Here is a 20,928-nt window from a genome sequence, read left to right as displayed (position 1 = left end):
TGGATCCGGAAGTAATTTACCAGAATATTAAATAATTAGTCTTTGTTGTATTAAAAATAATGTTATGGCATGAATAAATACTAAAATATTTAAGTTATTTATATTTAATAAGATTTTATATAAATTTTCTTTTGCAAATAATAGTCTCAAATTTTAAAAATGTTTTTCTATACAAAAACCTTTAAAATTTTTCTATACGAAAACCTTTGAAAATTTTAAACCAAAATATTAAAATTAGTCAAATTTAACTTTATAATCAATTATCCTATTAATATACTTCATTAAATAATTATTAAACTATATAAATATATATTTTATTTATTTTGATCATAAATATAAAAGTGTTAAAAGTTCAAGGACCATTTTATAAATAAAAAAGTTTAACTCTATTATAGAGGAAAAAATAGAGTTCCTATATATATAGAGAAAAAAATAGAGATCTCTATTATAGAGGTAGAAATAGAGATGGGTTGGAGTAGATTTTACTCTAAAATAGAGTTGAAAAGCAAATATAGAGGTGGATTGGAGATGTCCTTATAGAGTTTCTCTGTTATAGAGGTGGATTTTACTCCAATGGTCCTTTATTCTCACCTCTAAAATAGAGATTGCTATTTTTTACTCTATTTATAGAGGACCCTATTTTTTTTTTTACAAAGGTTCCTCTATAAATAGAGAAAAAAATAGCAATCTCTATTTTATAGAGGACCATTGGAGTAAAACGCACATCTATTATAGAGTTCCTCTATTAGACCATCTCCAATGGTTTTCTCTATTTCTTTCTCTATAATAGAGGAACTCTATAATAGAGGTGAGTTTTACTCCAATGGTCCTCTATAAAATAGAGATTGCTATTTTTTCCTCTATTTATAGATGAACCTTTGTAAAAAAAAAATAGGGTTCCTCTATAAATAGAAGAAAAAATAGCAATCTCTATTTTAGACCATCTTCAATGGTTTTACCTATTTTTTCCTCTATAATAGGGGAACTCTATAATAGAGGTGAGTTTTACTCCAATGGTCCTCTATAAAATAGAGATTGCTATTTTTTCTTCTATTTATAGAGGAACCTTTGTAAATAAAAATAGGGTTCCTCTATAAATAGAGAAAAAGATAGCAATCTCAATTTTAGAGATGAGAATAGAGAACCATTGGAGTAAAACCCACCTCTATAATAGAGAAACTCTATAATAGAGGTAAAAATAGAAAACCATTGGAGATGCCCTTAGAGATGAGAATATAGGACCATTGGAGTAAAAGTCACCTCTATTATACTGGCAAAAATAGAGCACCATTGGAGATGCCCTTATTGAAGAAAAAATAGAGAAAACCATTGGAAATGGTATGAATAGGCAGTAGTAACCAATTGAGTGTTTCCCCTAAAATTTGTTCTTTCTTTTATCGACTTTGTATTAATTAAGAATCGTAACAGTCGTTGTCCACCGTATATTTTGGTCTGAATAGGCAGTAGTGCACTGATTGCTCAAGTTGATGTTGAGTTCGTATCTACTTCTGTAAACTGGTAGCTAAGCTGTAAAAATTCTATATATGAAGTTCTGAACCGTAAAAATTCTTCCATAAATTAATAAACATTATAAGATAATAAATCTTTTGATCAGCGTAAAAATGAACAAAATTCAAAAAATGAGAAGATAATATTTTTTAAAAAAATGTGTAAATATTATATGATCACATTAATAGCACAAATTAATGATCATGTAAATTTACACATTTTAATAAATCTATAAATATGTTATGGTAGGTATTTATTGTGCAAAATTGTATAGTCATGAGAGAGAGAGAGAGAGAGAGAGAGTTAGTCATTTTTGTCTCTTTTCATTTTTTTTTGTCTCTATAGAGAGAGACAGAGAGTTAGCCATTTTTGTCTCTTTTCATTTTTTTTTTGTCTCTATCAAATCTCTTTTCATTTTTTTTTGTCATTCAATTTTTATGTATTATATACAGTTTAATTTTAAAGTTAGTCATTAACATAAACGTGACATATGACAAGTTTATCAATAAGAATTTAACAAGTATAAGAGTAAATTATATTAAAAAAAATTATACAATCAATTACAAATAATAAAAGTATACAAATAATGTTTTAGAAAAGTATATAAAATAAATCATAAAAAGGAAAATATAGAATAAACTACAAATCATGATTGTTGAACCGACCTTCAGTAAGGTCTCTCGTAATTAGAGGTGTCAATCACATTATTAATTGTGCCAATTCCTACAAAATGATAATGTGATTGGCATAATTTCATTATTAATTGTACTAGTAGAGTACCCATGCATTGCGCGGGTGTCTTTTAGCGATATGAATAATTACGTTTTCAATGTCAATATTAAATCGTGTATTGAGTAGTCAAAAACGAAAGCAAAAATCATGGTGATCAATTCCATGTAACTGAAAATTTGGAGTATAGCCACCGCACATGATTGAATCTTCTTTTCCTATGGCACTATAGCAATAAAAAAAAACTGTAGTAAATTTGACCAATTCCCAAGTCTCATAATCTATTCTACCTCTTAATAATAAAACATAAGATGACTAGTTTCCTCTTATTCTATAGTAAGATTATATTTAACAACACACATACTGGCTCTAGATACATAAAATTAAAATTTAGAAACAACATCACTTAAAGACAAAATCCTTAGGATTCACCATAGTGAGAATGAACTTGCAATTCTGTGTATAGTTGAGCAGATAGGGTCATAGGAAAAAGATTTGCAGAGAGGGAAAACAACACAACAATGTAATATTAAGTGAGAACTTTGATTTTTCTTGTTTATTATCGAATGAGAATGAATATAATCACTTACAAACTATAATTAGAAGAACTAATTAAACATATTTCTCTATATATTCACGACTTCTGCCATATAAGGATTTTTTTTTCCGAACCTGCTACATTGTACCAAAGCAAGAAATATATGAATAATTAAAGAAAAGAGTAAGCAAAACATAACATGCAGTTCCCATAATGAAGACGAAGATCAAAGCAAGAGAAGAAGAAAAAGGTCGAAGCAGCAGTTACTACGAAAATCAAGCAAGGGAAAACGAAGAGGATCAATCAAGCAACATAAAAAATTCAAGATGATTGGTTGATTGTAGTCATGGACATGTGGCACTCTCTCCATTACTGATGTGATAGAAGGATGGAGAGAGTTGACCAACTTTCATAATATAGATTCAATTCAAATAATTTTAATTTATTTAATATTATTAGATTTCAACAAAGTTTAAAGTACATCTTTTATTCGTTACATACATTTTAGCCTTACACCAATAATCATATAATTATATGTCGTTCTTATTATTCTGTTTTAACTATAAACCTACTACGAATTAATATTTCTGGTTCTACGAAACTACGGCTAAATATTCTGTGATTTTCAAAATAAATGCATACTAATTTGTTCTAAAACGAAAATATATTTATTTTGATGCTTTTGTAAATCAAAAATAACATATGCATTTCATACTTTCCTGTTGATTATCAGTAATTCATACTCCCTCTGTATTAGAATAGATGATGTTTTAGAAATTTATCTTGTATCACAAAGATTGATTTTTTGTATTTTTTAATTATTAATGCTTTGAAATTGTAGATTTTAAGATTCATTAATTAAAAATTAAAAATTTTAATGAACTACCATTGGTTAATAGTTATGAGAAATATGTTATAATATATAAAAATACATTTATGACTAAACATTAATTATTTTCTTAAACTATGTGAAAATCTTAAAAAATCATCCTTTTTGATACAAAGGGAGTATTAAATTCTCACAAAAGAAGTTGAGGAAGAGCTGACTTTCTCTCCCAGGCACTTCTCCCGAGAAGAATATAAGAGGAATGTCTCACTCTTTTAACCAGATCTCACCAACTCTCTGACCCCAAAAGAAGTAATATCCAACAGTCCGAAGTGAGGAATGAACCTTTCCGACATGGTTGCTAAGCTTTTACGGCAACGGTCTCACCTCACAACCTCCCTTCAGCCGATGTAAGTCTTCTAATCCCCACCTAGATACCATCAGAATCTTGTGTAACCCTTGTGTAATCCTTTTCAAACCTGCGAACCCATTTTACCACTGAATCCCCATCACAACCCACACCACTGTGACAACCGGTAAAACAAAAAATGACTACTCGAATCCCTTACCACCAGAAAGGGAAAGGAATTGAAGGAGGCTACTCCCCCCCCCCCTTGCAAGCATATCCGTGCCCCTGAGATAGACACTACAGAGATGGTGAAAGCAAACTCCTTAACCCTCATTGGCCGACTCACTAACCCCTCAGCGCAACGCCTATGGTCCCTCTTCCCTTTCCTGGCCAACAGATGGAACCTCAAAGGAAAAGCTGTAGGAGCTGACCTGGGTAAAGGCTGTTTCCAGTTTACCTTCGATCTTGAAGAAGACCTTTCAAAAGGTGCTCGACAATAGACCATACCATTATGACCAATGGATGGGAACTGATAATATCAGAGTCTTTCCCCTCCTGATCCCCTTCTGGATCCATGTGCAAGGCCTCCCTAAACATTATTGGCAACCGGAGATGTTAAAGACCATCGCAGAGGAACTGGGAGAGTTCTTAGATCTGGAACTGACAACCTCCACTGCAAGAATCATAGTGCTACTTAATGGCCTTCAACCTCTAACTAAGGAAACAGTAGTCGAATTCTCAGGCGGTGGCGAAGCTATGGTGTATCTGGAATACAAGGAACTCAAGAAACACTGCTCTCATTGCCAAAGACTATCCCATGAGATAAAGGACTGCCCGAGATTAAAAAAGGATGCAAAAAACAAGATTGTCCATCAGGAAGCCACGACATGTATAACCCCCCAACCTCCCAGAGCAAACTACTATCTACCAAGGGATAACTTCCGAGCCCAAACACATTCTGGTTCCCGCCTCCATAGTGTTTCCTCTCAATACAACCGACCTCACCAGAGTCAAACCTCATCAAAGGAGCCCTCAAGAGATAGAAGTGCTTACCCTACAACTTACCGGAGAGAAACAGAGAGACGCATACAATATGTAAGAAGACCGGAATCTCACCACTCTGGATCGTCGAGCCTCTCGAGAGCACCTACCCCCAGGTTCCCTTCCCGAAGCTCTAGGAGATCCCCTCCCCAGAGGTCCCTGGATCGACAGGGTAGTGATCAGTATACACATGGTCAGCATAATAACTACCGATGGAGGGAGAAACCCTCAAGATCCCTAACCTAGGAGGAAACTGCCGAAACGTCTAGACCTAGACGTCCACCTCTGGAACGATCCCCAAATGCTGATCAGCTGAGTACAATACCTGAGAGAACTGGTCCACCTCCTACTACAGAGGAAATTATGGGGGAACTTAGGGAAGTCATTGTACAGTATGTTACCTGTGCGGATCCTACTGAGAGTCTGGCTCGAAAACAGAGAGTAATACAAGGTGAAAGTAGGGGCTTAATGCTGATACCTCTGCTCAAATCCTTGCGGCAAACGCCCACCAAGCTCCCCCGCAACCGCTACCCCCTTCACCTGTGGAGACTTCACCACTCCCTATGTCCCAACAACAAACAGACCACGGGGAGGGACCTGTGATTGATGCCCAGTCCGTACCTACAATCAAGAAACGTAGAGCAGACCACCGAGTGGTAAGTCATCAGAGAAACCAGCTAATAAAAGCCCTCTGAGACTCATAGGAGCAAAATCGAGCAAAAGGAATAAAGCCAATATTCAACTCTCACCAAAAGCTAGAACTCATACTGGCAGATCCTCTCCCAATGCGAGGAACCCCACTAAATATCTGGGCTCCAAACGGAACCAAAAAAGTCAAGACCCCTTGAACCAGTTTTAGTTAGAGGGCCACTCCACAAGTGCTCAGGCACCAACTATCAAAATGATCCCAGCAATAGTGAAAGACAAGGTGAATTTTCGCAATTCACCACCTCCTCTTCCTTAAGGATAACTATCTGGAACTGTTGTGGTATTGAGAACCCCATGACAGTCCGGCGACTGAGGGAGATCCACAAAACTGTGGCTCCATCAATAATGTTTCTTATGGAGACCAAGAAGTCAAACGAAGTGGTTACATCAACACTACATGATCTTGGTTTTATAACCTAAAAACTAGTCCCTCCACACTCACCTGGAGGGGGGGGGGGGGCTTAGCACTCTTATGGTCCTCTGATATTGAGCTTCAAGTCCTATTGGAATGCCCCAACTTCATTGATACCTTCATTAAAGCAGAAGGATGATCCTTCTATACCACCTTTGTGTACGGGGAACCTGACAAAACCAAGAGAAAAGACATTTGGGATCAAATAGCCTTGTTTGGACATAACCAAAGTGATCTTTGGATCCTGACTGGAGATTTTAATGAAATTGTTGACTCATATGAGAAAATGGGTGGCCCTACTCGCCCATAAGGATCCTTTATTGACCTCTGAACCTTCATGTCGGAATGTGATCTCTATGACCTCAGCCACTCTGTTAATTTCCTCTTGTGGAGAGGAAAAAGACACGAACATTTAGTCTTTTGCAGACTCGACAGAGCCATGTCCAATACTGAGTGGGCGCTAACCTATCCCTCAGAAAGAAGCGAGTACCTTCCTTTTGAAGCCTCTGACCACAGACCTTTGATCACTTACTTCGACCTGAAAAGGAAGAAGCGAAAAAGCATCTTCAGATATGACAGAAGGCTCAGGAAAGATCCAGAGGTCACCAAACTGATCTATAACAGTTGGAACCCAACGATCCAGGAAAAGGTGGAAAAAAAGCTGAATAGATGCAGGGATGCAATCATCAAATGGAGCAGAGAAGAGCATTTAAATAGTCAAGCAAGGATAAATACATGCAAGGCTAAACTGGATGAAGCGATGTCATGTCCGACTTCCCCACCAGAGATCCTAACCTCGATCATGAAGAACTCCAGCAGGCGTACAAGGCAGAGGAGAAATTCGGGAAGCAAAGGAGTCGACAGCTCTGGCTATCTTTAGGAGATCAGAACACTGGCTTCTTCCACGTGGTCACAAAAGGACGATCAACAGTCAACAAGTTCTCTGTTCTTGAGGATGATGTAGGCAATGCTTCTTATGAGGAACAAGATATTCTCAAAGTTATCACTGACTACTACCAGCACCTATTCACTGCAGAGCCAGGAAAAGTAGAGTCGACAGTTGAGAATGCCATCACCCCATGTATCTCGGAACAGATGAACAAAAAATTGGTTGAATTACCATCTCACCTGGAAATCAAGAATGCATGTTTCTCTATCCATCTAGATAAGGCACCAGGTCCGGATGATTTCTCTGCATGTTTTTTCCACTCCAACTGGAAAACCGTGGGCCAACAAATCATCACTGAAATACATATGTTCTTCTCCTCGGGTATCCTGCCATCCAATATCATCACACATGTCAGATTAATTTCGAAGATAACCAGTCCAAAAACAATGAAGGACTATCGACCCATTGCTCTCTGCTCAGTCTATTATAAAATCATCTCGAAGATTCTTACCACTAGGCTGAAACCTTTTCTCCCACTCCTAGTCTCTGAAAACCAATATGCGTTTGTACCCCAAAGAGCTATTGCGGCTAATGTCCTGATCACCCATGAAGCCCCTTCATTACCTGCATACATCGAAAGCAAAAAAGAAATGTTACATGGCGATAAAAACTGATATGAGCAAGGCTTACGATAGAGTGGAATGGGATTTCATAAGAGCAGTTATGAGCAAAATGGGTTTTCACCAAACCTGGATCCAATGGATTATGCAATGCATCACATCGGTTTCCTACTCCTACCTCCTGAATGGTGCAGCCCAAGGAAGAGTCTATCCCCAAAGAGGTATTAGACAGGGAGACCCCCTCTCTCCCTTTATCTTCATCTTATGCAGTGAGGTGCTCTCTGGACTCTGCAATAAGGCAATGAAAGATGAAGACATCACATGCATCAAACTGAGAAAAAAAAAGCTCGCATTAACCACTTACTCTTCGCCGATGATACAATGTTCTTCTGCAGAACAGACAAAAAGGAATGCACTAACCTACTGCAGGTCCTCCAGAAGTATGAGAAAGCCTCTGGCCAAATGATCAATCCCCAGAAATCCACCATCATGTTTTCTGCAAAGACACCTGAAGCGATGAGAGAGCAAACAAAAACCTTTCTGGGCATACCAAAGGAAGGAGGACTCGGAAAGTACTTGGGTCTACCAGAACTTTTTGGCCACAAAAAGAAGGACCTATTCACTGTTATTGTGGATTGAATACGACAACGAGCCAAAAGCTGGTCGTCGAGGTTCCTTTGAACAGCAGGGAAAATGATAATGCTTAAGTCAGTACTATCATCAATCCCTACATACACCATTTCATGCTTCAAACTCCCTGAATCCTTGTGTAAAAGAATACAATCAGTATTGACAAGGTTTTGGTGGGACTCTTCACCAGAGAGGAAAAATGTGTTGGGTATCATGGAAGGAACTTACAAAAGCCAAAGGTACAGGCGGATTAGGCTTTCGCGATATACAGAGCTTCAATGATGCTCTACTTGCCAAACTAAGCTGGAGAATCCTCACATCACCGAACTGTCTGCTAGCAAAGATACTCTTGGGTAGACACTGCCACTCATCAAGTTTCCTGGACAGTGAACCGCCTGCAAACACTTCTCACGGATGGCAAGGGATATGCATTGGGAAAGAGCTACTTAAACAACACCTTGGCAAGGTAATTGGAAATGGACGGACAACCTCTCTCTGGAGAGACCCATGGATCTCCCTAGAATATCCCTTAATCCAAATGGGACCGCCAACAGAGGACACCCAGCACCTCACAGTCTCCCACCTGATTTCCCCGCTAACTGCAGATTAGGACAAAGAGAAAATTTGCTCAATCCTACCTCTCCTAGAATCTGAGATTCTCGACATCAGACTCAGTAGGACAGGGGCCATAGATGGTTATGTCTGGCTACCAACACGAGATGGAATCTACTCTGCAAGGTCAGGCTACTATGAGGGTATCAAGGAGAACCGATCGACCAGCACACCACCAGAACCTATAGTAAGAGAGTTTAACTGGTCACAGGCTATATGGCATCAGAAAACTTCACCAAAGAACAAACTCCTTCTATGGAAAGCAATGAAAGGTGCCTTACCTACAGGAGAGAACCTACGAGCCCGAACAATCAATGCGGATGCAAAATGCCCTTTCTGTGGACAAGATGAGACCACCTTCCATCTGTTTGTTACTTGTAACTTCGCATCCCAGGTATGGAGTTTGGCCCCCTTCAAATCTCCTCTAATCAGCACTTCTATTCGCTCAATCAGAGACCTACTTGAGAAATCCGACCACCTAACCTGTCTACCACCGTGTGGGAGGGGGACCGTTGGTACCCTGGATACTTTGGGCAATCTGGATCTCCCGCAACCAACTCCTTTTTAATGACCAGAGAACATCCCCGCTTCAAACCCTAACCAAGGCTATTAAGCTGGGAAGGGAATGGTGCGAAGCTCAGGAGACACAACCGGCTCGGGCATCAAATCCATCCCCGATTCACCTTACCCAGTAGAGATCTGATATGGTCAGATGCCAAGTTGATGCGGCGTGGCACAAGGAGTCAAAATGGCGGGCTGCGGCTGGATACTCATCAACGAATCTATCCACCAGCACTACAAAGGATCTCTAACCCTGCCTCACATCCGCTCCCCCCTCATCTCAGAAGCATCAGCTATGCTCCACGCCCTTCAAGATGCCCTCTCCATGGGTATACCAAACCTCTTAGTAGCTTCTAATTGCAAACAATTAGTAGAAGCCATCACATCGGAGAATCCACCCAAGGAACTCCATGGGATCATTTTTGATACCCTAAGGGGGTGTTATTGGATTGTGGTTTTTAAAGGAGTTTGATGTATTTAAGAATCAGGTGTTATTCAATTGGGTATTTTTAAAAATCCATTAAAATCTAGTGTTATTCAATATCTACTGGATTTTGTGTGATTTTGGATTTCAACGTACTTTGCTTCTAAAATATGAACAAACACAATACCACACTTTTCTCAATCATTTCATTTTCTTCTCCTCTCTTAAGATGGATCTCTAGCCTTTGACATATTATTGTTTGATTTTTTTTCTCAATCCTTTTATATAATCATACTTATTCATCAGATATGTATTATTTTTGAGAATTTTTTTTTGTGTTCTTTAACTTTTTTTTCTGGGTTCATGATCTATAACTTTTTTTTTTGGTTTATGATATAATCACACTTTTTTTTTCTGGGTTCAATCTCTGTTTCTTCCTCCTCAAACCCTTTGTATATAATCACACTTATTCATCAGATCTGTGTTTTTTTGTATTCTTTAATTTTTTTTTTCTGGGTTCATGACATCTGGGTTCTTTAATTACACCAAAAATCTGGATTGAAAACAAATACAGTTTAATTCAAGTTTTCTATGACATGTGTAAAAGTCTGGGTGTTATTAATTTAATATAATTTTGGTGTATAACACAGTTTATGGATATATATATATTTTTTTCTAACAATAACTTTTTAAAAAATCCATAACAATCACCAAAAATACATTATCGATGACTTTCAAATCCACCTTATATGCATTATAAAGTCCACACAAATGCATTAGACTTTTAAATCCACTAATATCCTGGGTTAATTAAAATCTATTAAAATCCTCAATCCAATAACACCCCCTAAATCTATCCTCCTCTTTCAATTACATTTCGTTTTGTTTCTCGCAGATGTAATAGAGAAGCCGATGCATTAGCTAAGCTATCTCTTAAAACTATTGTACCAAATCCGGTCTAACCGAAATTTGCTATTTAATCAATGGTTTTGCAAAAAAAAAAAGGAGTATTAAAATATATGTTACCTTATTTTAAGTCATCGACTGTTCAATATTTAAGGATAATTTCCCCTAAAATATTTGAGAATAATCAATGAAACAGAAAACTAATATTCGTTTCCTAATTAATAGGATATATATTTCAATTAACATTTTAATATTGTATTCCCCAAAATATTATAGATGTAAATGACGTATGATTTGAAATTGTAATATTCTCCAAAATAAGTGTGAATCCTCTAATTGAATTATACCTTGAATTCATTGTCTTTCCAAAAAATCAGCACATAACTAAATCAAATATACTCCAAACCGAAATAATATCTATTATACAAAAATTAATCCATTATTTTCCTTTAAATAAGCAATTACGTAGTTGTCAAAAAAAAAAAAAAGCAATTACGTATTAATAGCCTCACTCCAAGCAAACTAATTGCGCCTAAAAATCCGAAATCATTTACGTAGTTGTAAGGTTGTAATGTTATTTTTTCAACTAATTACGTAGTTGTCAAAAAAAAAGCAATTACGTATTATCATCGCGTGTCCTAAAAATCCGAAATCATTCACCAAATAAATAAATAAATAAATGAAAAAAAAAACACTACAAATGTATAAGATAATACTGACCTACTTATAAAAACAGAATGAAAAAGTGTAGGTTAAATAAATTAAATTATAACATCATATTATATGAAATTAAATTTTAATAGAGATACTCCCGTGTGTTGTCATGTACCTAGTATATATGGCAACGAAAAATCTTTGGCGTAGCTCTGTGTATTTGTATGTAACTGGTTACGAGTTACGACTATATTAGCAAATAACCTCTATTAAAATGAATAGACCTAATTTTACCTATAATTTAATAATTTTTCTTGATTTTTTTTAGCAACCTATTGATCATTTTTTCAGTGATCACCACAACTATTTGGTTATTCTCACAAGTCACACAAGTCGCTTGCTTGTGTATCACATTTACTACAAAAAAAATTGACACCCACATTAAAATACTATAAGCTCTTATTAATCTTCGAGCCACTAAATTATCATCCCAGACTGCCATGATTACCTCCCAATGATTTTACAGATAGATGAACATGGGTGCAAAAAGACTCGTCGAAATCACCATTTACAGCTGCATAAACTTTGCACCGTAGTAGTAACGATCAAGTCCAAAAAACAAAGGGTCTACATATGTCACTATCTTTCTTTCTTTTTTTCTTTTCTATAAATATGAAGGAGACAAGAGATAGGTAGTACAGATAATGGGGTCATTTATTAGCCTTGATGGTGATCACAAAGAAGTATACAAACCTCTTATGCCAAAGCAAAGCCTCTGCTAAAGCTTCTTTCTGTGACAACGAATCTGATGAACTTTATCTGGCTTATTCTCTGTCGGTATCTATGGCACATGTCTTCACCTACATTATCTTACAAGCCAAAATGTGGATCAGGTTGTTGGTCTTGTGGTCATCGATGAGCCTCGTCCCACAGGAACAACTCCTGAAAAAGCATCTTCTGGTTCTTCTTCTTCTGATAGCACTGCACAGCAGAGTTTTCCTATATTAATACCCAACTGATCTCAAACTGTTTTATTGCTCAAAAAACGTCACACTTACCAGTTGTCTCTTCACCAGCCTGCGCCCCAGCTATCCCAATGCAGGAGTACAGAGAGTCCTCGTCCACTCTTAATTGATTATAAGCGAGGTATATGTCCTCGATCGAAGCAGCTTCATACAATGAAGTAAGTTCTTTAATGCATGACAGTTCCTAAAAAAACACAACCACCCCATCAGAAGAAGTCAAGTTAGAAACGAAACAGTCAAGAATTTGCAAGTGAGTATCACCTTCCTCGGAACAGAGGAGGCCTGCAAGTGAGCTAATAGATTAAGCCAATAGGCATTGGATTTGAGTTCAGCTTCATGTCTCATAAGAAGAGTTCGCTTTGCCTGTTGATAGACAAACAACACCACTTTCCATTAACAACGAAAACGAGCTAAAAATAGCTAAGCTGAGAAGGCAAAAGAGACAACTAACCCTATCCAACTCCCTAGGGGCAATTTGGTTGCTATGCAATCCTCTAAGAACGCTCTTACAGGCATCAACCGCTTTGTATACCTGGAAAGTGTATTGAGAAAGTTCGTGAAGAAAACTGTTGACGAAAGAGTGGCTCATTTACTGTAAGCAAAATACAAAGTCTGCATACCTTGCCGGGAGTTGAAGTCACAGATACTACATACCACCCGAGATTCAGCCTATCAAATAGGTTTAGCTCAAACGATACGTCATATGTCAGTCCAAGAGAATCTCTTACTGTCGTGAAAAGCCTGCAAGGATCAGAAAAGTTATTTTTCAGCTATGAGTTGAATAAAATGTATATGTAAAATAATAGGTACATAGAAAGTAGACACGCTTCAGTCTGAAACAAAAAGACAATCAGATGCATAAAACTGCATTCTCTTAAACCCAAATGTTTACTGACAGATCATTTTCTAAAAGTGCTTCATTCTGGCGGTTAGTTGCTGAGCAAATTTCGGACACGAACCAAAGCAGAGTACAATAGCAGCAAAGAACTCAACTTTCAAGTAATATGACACCATTCAACAATAAGAGGTACCTTGAGTTAATGATTTCTGCCAGAAGACCCATTGTAATTCCAAAGAAAAGAGGGTGGGCACGAAGCTTCTTTTGCAACTCCCTGTCTCCGCCCTCTAGCAACTGTTCCTCCGATTTCGAAAGTCCATCTGCCATTTCAATGTGCATGCATGAAATATGAAAAGCTATTTATCTCAGATCTAACCACGAAATTCCCTAATACTACTGAAGATGGGTTTCTGGTGTATGAGACAAGCTCAGAAGTCAGAACCAGACATATATACAAGGTTGCAAAACTGTGACACCATATGACTCCTAGTTATATGTCGGTCCCATTAAGGTGTAACTTACCATGAGCAACCATAAGTTTGCTAACAGACTGAAAAAGGTCATCCCCGTCAACTGTAAAGCCCCATCGATTTGGCGCTGGTCCAGCAATGTATGCACATGCTCTCTCATCAGTATCCTTCAAGAATACCTGTTCAGAGATAAATATGTCAATTATCCTGCTTGAATCATATATCTAAGTGGATGGTGAAACCGAAGAGAAAGTCCACGCATTACGGGTTTTTTCCGAACCTGTTGAAATTGCAAGCCAGTTGTTGGTTGGCGAAACACAATAGGCTCAGATCCTGGTAGTTTTGCAGAATCATGGCTGGCTTTAACTGTACCGAGGTAATCAAGGATGCAACGCTCAATTTCCTCCTCTGAAAAGTCCCCCACAATGCTTACCTGAAGGAAACCGCAGAAAATTTTATCAAAATAAAATAAAATAAATATTTGTGAAGCAAAATATCAGCTTTCAAGTTTGAGATATCACCTCCATATTTTCCCCAACAAAATGACTCATGACCGCTTCTTTCACAGTTTCTAGATTCAAGTTCTGTAATGACTTAGGTGTCGGCTCAACAAAACGCTCATCACCATTCAGCATCGCAATCATGAGTTTATGAGCAGTCGCACGCTCCAAGCTTTTAGGAATTGATCGAAAATACGAAAGATATAGCTGCCGTGCTCGATCAAATGCATCTTCCAACCAGACACTACGCTGCACGCCAGAGAACCAACACTCTTTATCAGCAAAAGATTAGATAAAAACAGAGGAAAATGAACAAGCGGGTAAGAGAAAACACTATTGACCGCTAATCAATAAAAACCAATGGTCAGAAATGTTGCAAAGCATATTGCATTATCTAATACCTCAAGCACCATGTGAAGCAGCTGAAAAGCTGCTTGCATTCCATTGTCTCTCAGAGTAAAACGGAATTCCATGGCAATGAACTCCTCAGTTGACTCCAACGAGCAGTTTATCAAATGATTTACACAGAAAAGCTCCACCTATACAGAAATGGCTTTCAGCTTAGTTCATATCCTTTTTGTAGTTTTAAAAAAAAAATCATAATGCAGTTTTCGACAGCTTCACTTGCCTGCTCCCTTGAAAAGTCTCCAACTCGACCACCCTCACTGAGTGTACGAACACCAACAACCACAGCTCCTTTGGAATCAGAAGTTTCTGCAGCTCGTCCACCACCAACAATAAGCCGCATGACACCTGCCCGAGATTCGGTTGCTGATATCTACAATGAAAAGGGAAATGTCAAGGGAAGAGTCTTTATCCTTTTTTTTTGACAATTTTTTTTTTTTTGACAATGGAAGAGTCTTTATCTCTACATACAATATGCGGAAATAAAAGTATGGTATCAATCAACACCAAAAAAAATATTTTCTGCTAAAAACGAAGCATAATTTTTAAGATGTTAAGAACTTCGATTTGTTCAACAGACAGCACAAAACAACAATATAAAACAGAAGAGAACGTCTCATAATGTAGAAAGAAAATCACCATGGACATGATTCTTAGATAGTAAGCAAGAGGAAAAGGAAGTAAGATGTACCTTGTAATTTACAGGTATTCCATTGGATAAGCGAAGCTGAGTGATCCCAGTCTCTTTGTCATGCAACTTGGTTACGCTTGACCCAGGAATAGGGACAAAACATGGATTTCGTTGCAAGGTTAACTCTTCCAACTGTGATTGAGAGATCAATTCTTTTGGCACCTCGAGCTGCAAGGATGAGGCAAAAAGCTGATTCAGAACTACCCTTTGGTCTATACTTGAATTAAGAGAAGATAAAAGTACAAAAAAAAAAAACAGAAGTTACAAAAGAAGGAATACCTCAGGCTCAGCTTCAATGGGTGCTAATAATCCTGATTTGACAGAATCTATTATTTCAGCAGGAGTTATATTAAAGTCACTCTCACCAACCCCATCAACGTGCACCTTTGTGGGAACACAAGCAACTATTGCTGCAGGAAGAGGTGCAGTGGGCCTTCCAAAATCAGAAATAAACTCTAGCACCTTGGCGCCAACAGTGTTTACCTGGACAAGAAACCATCAAAAAAACGAACTGAAACAAAAATATTTTGTAGTATGATATGCAGGAAGTGTTAAATATCCAGTAGTTATTGATGTGTTAATCACCAGGAATTTTGAAATTAACAGTCGTCTTTTGCGTCAGATGTTACAAGAAAAGCTAATAAGAATAAGCAGAACAGCCAAACCTACCTCTTCAAGCGTAACAGTTCCAGCTACAGCAACCAAGGTCTCATGTCCTTGCGTCTGATCCATAACAGTGTGGCCTAGTGCATCACTTTCCATGACAAAATCCAGGTTATCAACAGACGACACATTATCAATCATAGCCGCAAGATGTTCACTATCTTTTAGAAGAGCATCCATGTAACGTGTAAGTTCACCCTTGGTGACACCAAATTCTTTAAGTCTTCGAACCTGCAAGTAGAATGATACGTTAAACATAGCTAAATGAATTCTCATAAGCAAAAAAAGGTGCCAATAGTTCTAACAGTCTTTCAGACTATCTCTTCAACCAATGCATTATTCATCAAGTCCACATAAAACAATGAAAAATAATAACCACAATGAAGATAAATTAGAACAAACAATAAGCAAACCTCTTGGACAGCAACTTTCACTGCATTTTGCCAATTTTTGGGCTCTGCGGTGACAGTAAGAGTGGTAACAGTGCATCCTTCCCTTCCCGAATCACTATGGTCCAATTCAACTGATGTAAATGGCGGGTTTGAACTCTGAAAGGTACAAAAATAAATCCTAAAACCTTCAATAAATAATATAGGTAGATCCATGAACTGGAAAAGAGTTTTTACTTTTAATAGTGCACCTCCAGCTAATCGAAAACACACTTATATTGTTTGATCACCCCATCAGAGAGCTGATTTAATAAAATTTTAGTGGGATTTGAAGAGGTTCATTTTGATCAACAAAAATCTAAGCAAAATGTTCAGTACAAGAAAATGAGAACAATTTTTCCTTTCCGAGCAAAACTTGAGAACAAATGTATTCAGAATAGCAACATCCTAACACCCTCATACCTTGTATCTCGTATTAATTCGAAAATGTAGCGCAGAGAGAAATATTCTTTTCATTAGAACATTTCGCAGGTCTCCAAATGTCTGAACCTTGCTAACAGGTATCTGTAGGAAGACCAAAAAAATTGTAACATTTCATGATACAATCTACCACCCTAAATTGGCTGTATCATGTTAAGCTGGCTGAAAAAAAAGGGAGAAATTAAAAGATTGTAACAGAAACCTTGCAGAACATATTGATTGCAAAATTTTGAAGAAGCTCATGCTTAAATATCTGCGGAGGCTTTAGATCAATACTGGTTCCAGGAAGCGACCAATTATGCTCAACCGGGGGACGAATTGCATGTCTTTCTCTTTTAATCATCTTAGATTGATCAGCAGTATTGGTTCTCTCATTTGAAAAGGTTCCACCAAGACCAGCTGGCAGCTTCGGAACGAGAAAATTAGCCATGGCACCGAAGGCACCAGGAGTAGGAGAGGGTGTTGATTCATTATCCAAACCAGTTTTTCCAAAAACAGCCTGTGCAAGAGCGATTGTCTGGTCAAGATAGACTATGCAGTAGAAATTCAATATTTATTTATTAATGACAACCGGCAATGCAAGAAAAAGGTAATAGACCATCTTACTTCAATATTGTTGACTATCTGAGGTATGTTGTTGATGTCTCCCACAATATATAGAGTGGCATTGGCTGGGAAGTACCATCGCTCATGAAATTTCCTAATTTTGTCAACATCCCACTTCTTAATCTGCTCTTCCAATCCAATAGGGAACCTTCTACCCAGCTTGTTCTCAGAATGTAAATGTTGTAACAACTAGATGCAAGAAATAAAACACAACGTGTCACTGATTATCCACCAAAAATTGGGTAAGACAAGGAACTGCTGGGCTGACATAGAAAACTATTCTTAATAGTTACCTGGCAGTCAACACGATACTCAATTGTATTCATCATCTGAAGTTCTGAAAGTATGGCCCGCCTTTCCTTCTCAACTCGAGAAGATAGGAATTTTGGGTGAAAAGCTATCTGTAATCATTAGAGAAATAAGAATTTATTTTCCAAATGAATCAAGATCCATGAAACATAGAGGGATTCTGATTCTTACAACAGAAAAAATGTTAGGATATATCCAATGGGAAGACATCATCTTAGATAGCAAAACTTTACCTCATTCAAGGCATCGAGCACAGACGGGAAAAGGTCGTCCTCAGAGTCCTGAAAAGGTTCAGCACTCTAATTAATATGAAGCTAGTATTCGATCTGTCGAACTCTATCAACATGATTAGCAAGCCAATACGTTCTCCAAATTATCACAATAACATTTAAAGAGAACTCAATCAAAGAAACAGACTTCAAGGTCAATATACATATAAAGATCAACACCAAATTCAGTATTCGTTGCTCATAAAAGAAATAGTATTCCATGTACACATATAGGTATATGGAAAACAAAAAAAAGAGTGAAGAGAATGTGATAATTTGGTCAAATTGATGCCATTACTATAAGCACCATATTTGTTAAAGCAAATACAGAGGCAACAAAAACCTGTGAAATTGAACTAACCAAAAAAAAAGCCAATCAATAGATACGCCAATAGGTGTAGAAAAAAACAAACCTTTGTGTGGGTGGGAGAGTGAATATGAAATACTGTATGGTGGAAATCTGTGTATGCATTAGAGCGGGCACCTGTACCAAGAAGTTTCTCACGTTTCTTGCTCCCAAGGAATGCAACATGTTCTATCATATGAGCAATCCCTTGCTCATCGTCTTCCTCATCAATCGATCCTACATGAACTTCCATGTGTGCCTCAAATCTAGCATTCGAAAACATTTCGAAACATATGTAAGAAATAAGAGGAATCCACCATATGCTTAAGCTATAATAGAAAAGGAGAACAAAATTGCCTTCCTTTATCCTTTTTCTTTGTTGTAATAGATATTCAACATATGTAATGTAAGGGAAAACATGTTAATTATCTAACTCTGATGCATAAAGCAACCATTAAAAGTACCACGAGTAGACCAACTTCAGGCATTTTTGCCAATTTACCTGTTTGGTGGAACTTTGTTCGGCAAAATAAGATACCGAAGTCCATTTTTCAATTGCCCCCGGTGCAACTTGGGATGAGAAGGAAGTTCACAACCAAGAAATGCCTCTAGCTCTGCAGTATCTATCTCAGGGGGCAATAAGTCTAGATCTTGTCTCTCCGCAACGATGCCATCCGGCCAGGCTGTTCCAGCAGCATGTGGCTCGTCTGGTCCAACAGTTGCATTTAGAACCTGAGAATTTTTTCTCTGAAAAGTTGACACAGATTGAGTCTGTTAAACACATAGTTCAAAAGAGAGTACATGACGCAAGACTAGAACATAAGAAGGGAAATAGTGTAGTTTACAAACCAGAGAAGAGGTCAAACGAGACCTCGACAAACTAAATGAACTTCTGTCGACAAAGGCACTCGGTAATGATCTTCTGATTCCGGGTTGACTTCTTTTACAGGTAAAACAGAAATTGCGTCCCTGAGAAAGTGATGTCCCAGTAGCTTCTTTTCCGAAAATCGCGTTTCGTTGTCCCAGAACAATGCTCCTCTTCAAACGTCCCCTGTTCGCAGTTGGCTGTGCCCTTTGACATCAAAACATTCAAACCAAAAAATTAACATCTGATTTCAAAAACCAAATTTTCAGGAAACGAGCAAATATAACTTTACTTCAACAACAACTAATTTTCACTTTCCACAAATTCGGAAAGAAACAGCAACGAAGATGAAAATTTAGTGATAAACATCTCCATCTCAAAATCAAAGGTTCCGCATAAACTGATGCTGACATAAGCAGACCAAGATACCCTAGAACCATTATAAGTAAATTCAACAACTGAGACAAGAAAAAGAAAAAAAAAAAAAAAAAAAAAAAAGAACCAGTGGCTATGAACCAAGAACTAATTTCAATTTCCACGAATTCAGAAATTTTTACTGATAAGCATATCAATCTCAAAACCTAAAGACTAAAGACGTACCAAAGACCAGTATATGGAATCGAAGACTGAGCTTCGGTGCGAACACGATTGGGAGTGAGACGCGGCGACGCAGGATTAAACCTAACTTTATTTCTATCTTTTACACATCGAGAGCGGCGGCTATCTCCAGAATTAACGGGAGCTAAGATCGGAGAGAACTTAACACCGGAGAAAATGGAGGAGGCCATCGTCGCCTATTGAGGACAAAAGAGAGAAACTACAGGTGGAGAAAAAAATGAGACAGCAAAAGAGGGAGATGAGGTAGCTACGTTTATTGTCTTCTCTTCCCTGCTTGATTTTTTTTCTTTAATCTTTGGTCTGTGATAGATATTGAGAAAAATATGTATGCCTCAAAAAGCCCTAACTTGCTTACCAAAAAAAAAAAGGGAAAAAAGCTTAAAAATATTTCATCTATTTTTTATTTGGACGTTTAATACCTCGTCTTTTTTGGTTGGAAGAAAAATACATCATTTAATTAAAACGTGCGATTTAATACCTAAACTAATAAATTTTGTTAGTTTCATACCTACGATTTGTTGACAAAAATAAAATTCCGTTTTTACCCTTACTATATCAATTAATAATTAATTTTAAATGATATAACATTACTTTATAAGTTTATTTGAATTAAAATTATTTATTTTAATTACAATTTTGTTTTAAATATTTAAATAAAATTCTGTTTTTACCCTTACTATATCAATTAATAATTAATTTTAAATGATATGACATTAATTTATAAGTTTATTTGAATTAGAATTAATTTTATTTTAAAAATTTTATTTTAAATATTTAAATAAACTTCCATTTTTACCCTTACTATATCAATTAATAATTAATTTTAAATGATATGACATTAATTTATAAGTTTATTTGGATTAAAATTAATTTTATTTTAATTAATTTATAAGTGTATTTGAATTAAAATTAATTTTATTTTATGTTAAATGATATGACCAAGTCTGTGAAAGCGAGAGAGGAGAATAAACATGAATTAGAGTTTGATGAAGATGATTGTATTTTTTTGTAAAACAAAATTGTAATTAAAATAAATAATAATTCAA

General features: G+C 36.8%; 1 protein-coding gene and 1 long non-coding RNA gene across 2 annotated transcripts; both read right to left on the bottom strand.

The window, feature by feature from the left end:
- Positions 1-6,514: 6,514 nt before the first annotated feature.
- Positions 6,515-10,436, bottom strand: LOC147919436 (uncharacterized). Its single transcript, XR_015593789.1, has 6 exons — positions 8,480-10,436; positions 7,751-8,385; positions 7,513-7,625; positions 7,241-7,387; positions 6,848-7,142; positions 6,515-6,650 (listed from the first exon to the last, which is right to left on the bottom strand). It is a non-coding gene; the product is annotated as an uncharacterized LOC147919436 (long non-coding RNA).
- Positions 10,437-11,947: 1,511 nt separating this feature from the next.
- Positions 11,948-20,471, bottom strand: LOC104771356 (stromal processing peptidase, chloroplastic). The gene is made up of 24 exons (XM_087506221.1): positions 19,865-20,471; positions 19,249-19,471; positions 18,902-19,146; positions 18,467-18,665; positions 18,018-18,065; positions 17,769-17,876; positions 17,476-17,664; positions 17,072-17,368; positions 16,852-16,953; positions 16,414-16,548; positions 16,007-16,231; positions 15,617-15,820; positions 15,338-15,505; positions 14,870-15,019; positions 14,643-14,780; positions 14,263-14,490; positions 14,022-14,174; positions 13,794-13,920; positions 13,465-13,591; positions 13,054-13,174; positions 12,885-12,965; positions 12,695-12,796; positions 12,467-12,617; positions 11,948-12,389 (listed from the first exon to the last, which is right to left on the bottom strand). The coding sequence occupies exons 1-24, from the start codon at positions 20,050-20,052 to the stop codon at positions 12,298-12,300; spliced, it is 3,801 nt and encodes a 1,266-aa protein (XP_087362347.1). The 5' UTR covers positions 20,053-20,471; the 3' UTR covers positions 11,948-12,297.
- Positions 20,472-20,928: the final 457 nt, after the last annotated feature.

This window comes from Camelina sativa, chromosome 20, assembly GCF_030686135.1.
Source record: "Camelina sativa cultivar CO46 ecotype springtype chromosome 20, ASM3068613v1".
In the NCBI taxonomy this organism is placed as follows: Eukaryota; Viridiplantae; Streptophyta; class Magnoliopsida; order Brassicales; family Brassicaceae; genus Camelina; species Camelina sativa.
Note: the sequence above shows the minus strand (reverse complement) of the source record. Positions and strands in the feature narration are given on the sequence as shown.

Excerpts from the sequence above, each read along its gene's own strand:
- LOC104771356 (XM_087506221.1), bottom strand. The coding sequence starts at position 20,052 with ATGGCCTCCTCCATTTTCTCCGGTGTTAAGTTCTCTCCGATCTTAGCT. Across the intron at positions 19,472-19,864 it reads ATTCCATATACTGGTCTTTG|GGCACAGCCAACTGCGAACA; the intron begins GTACGTCTTTAG and ends TTGATGTCAAAG. Across the intron at positions 12,966-13,053 it reads TGACTTCAACTCCCGGCAAG|GTATACAAAGCGGTTGATGC; the intron begins GTATGCAGACTT and ends TACACTTTCCAG.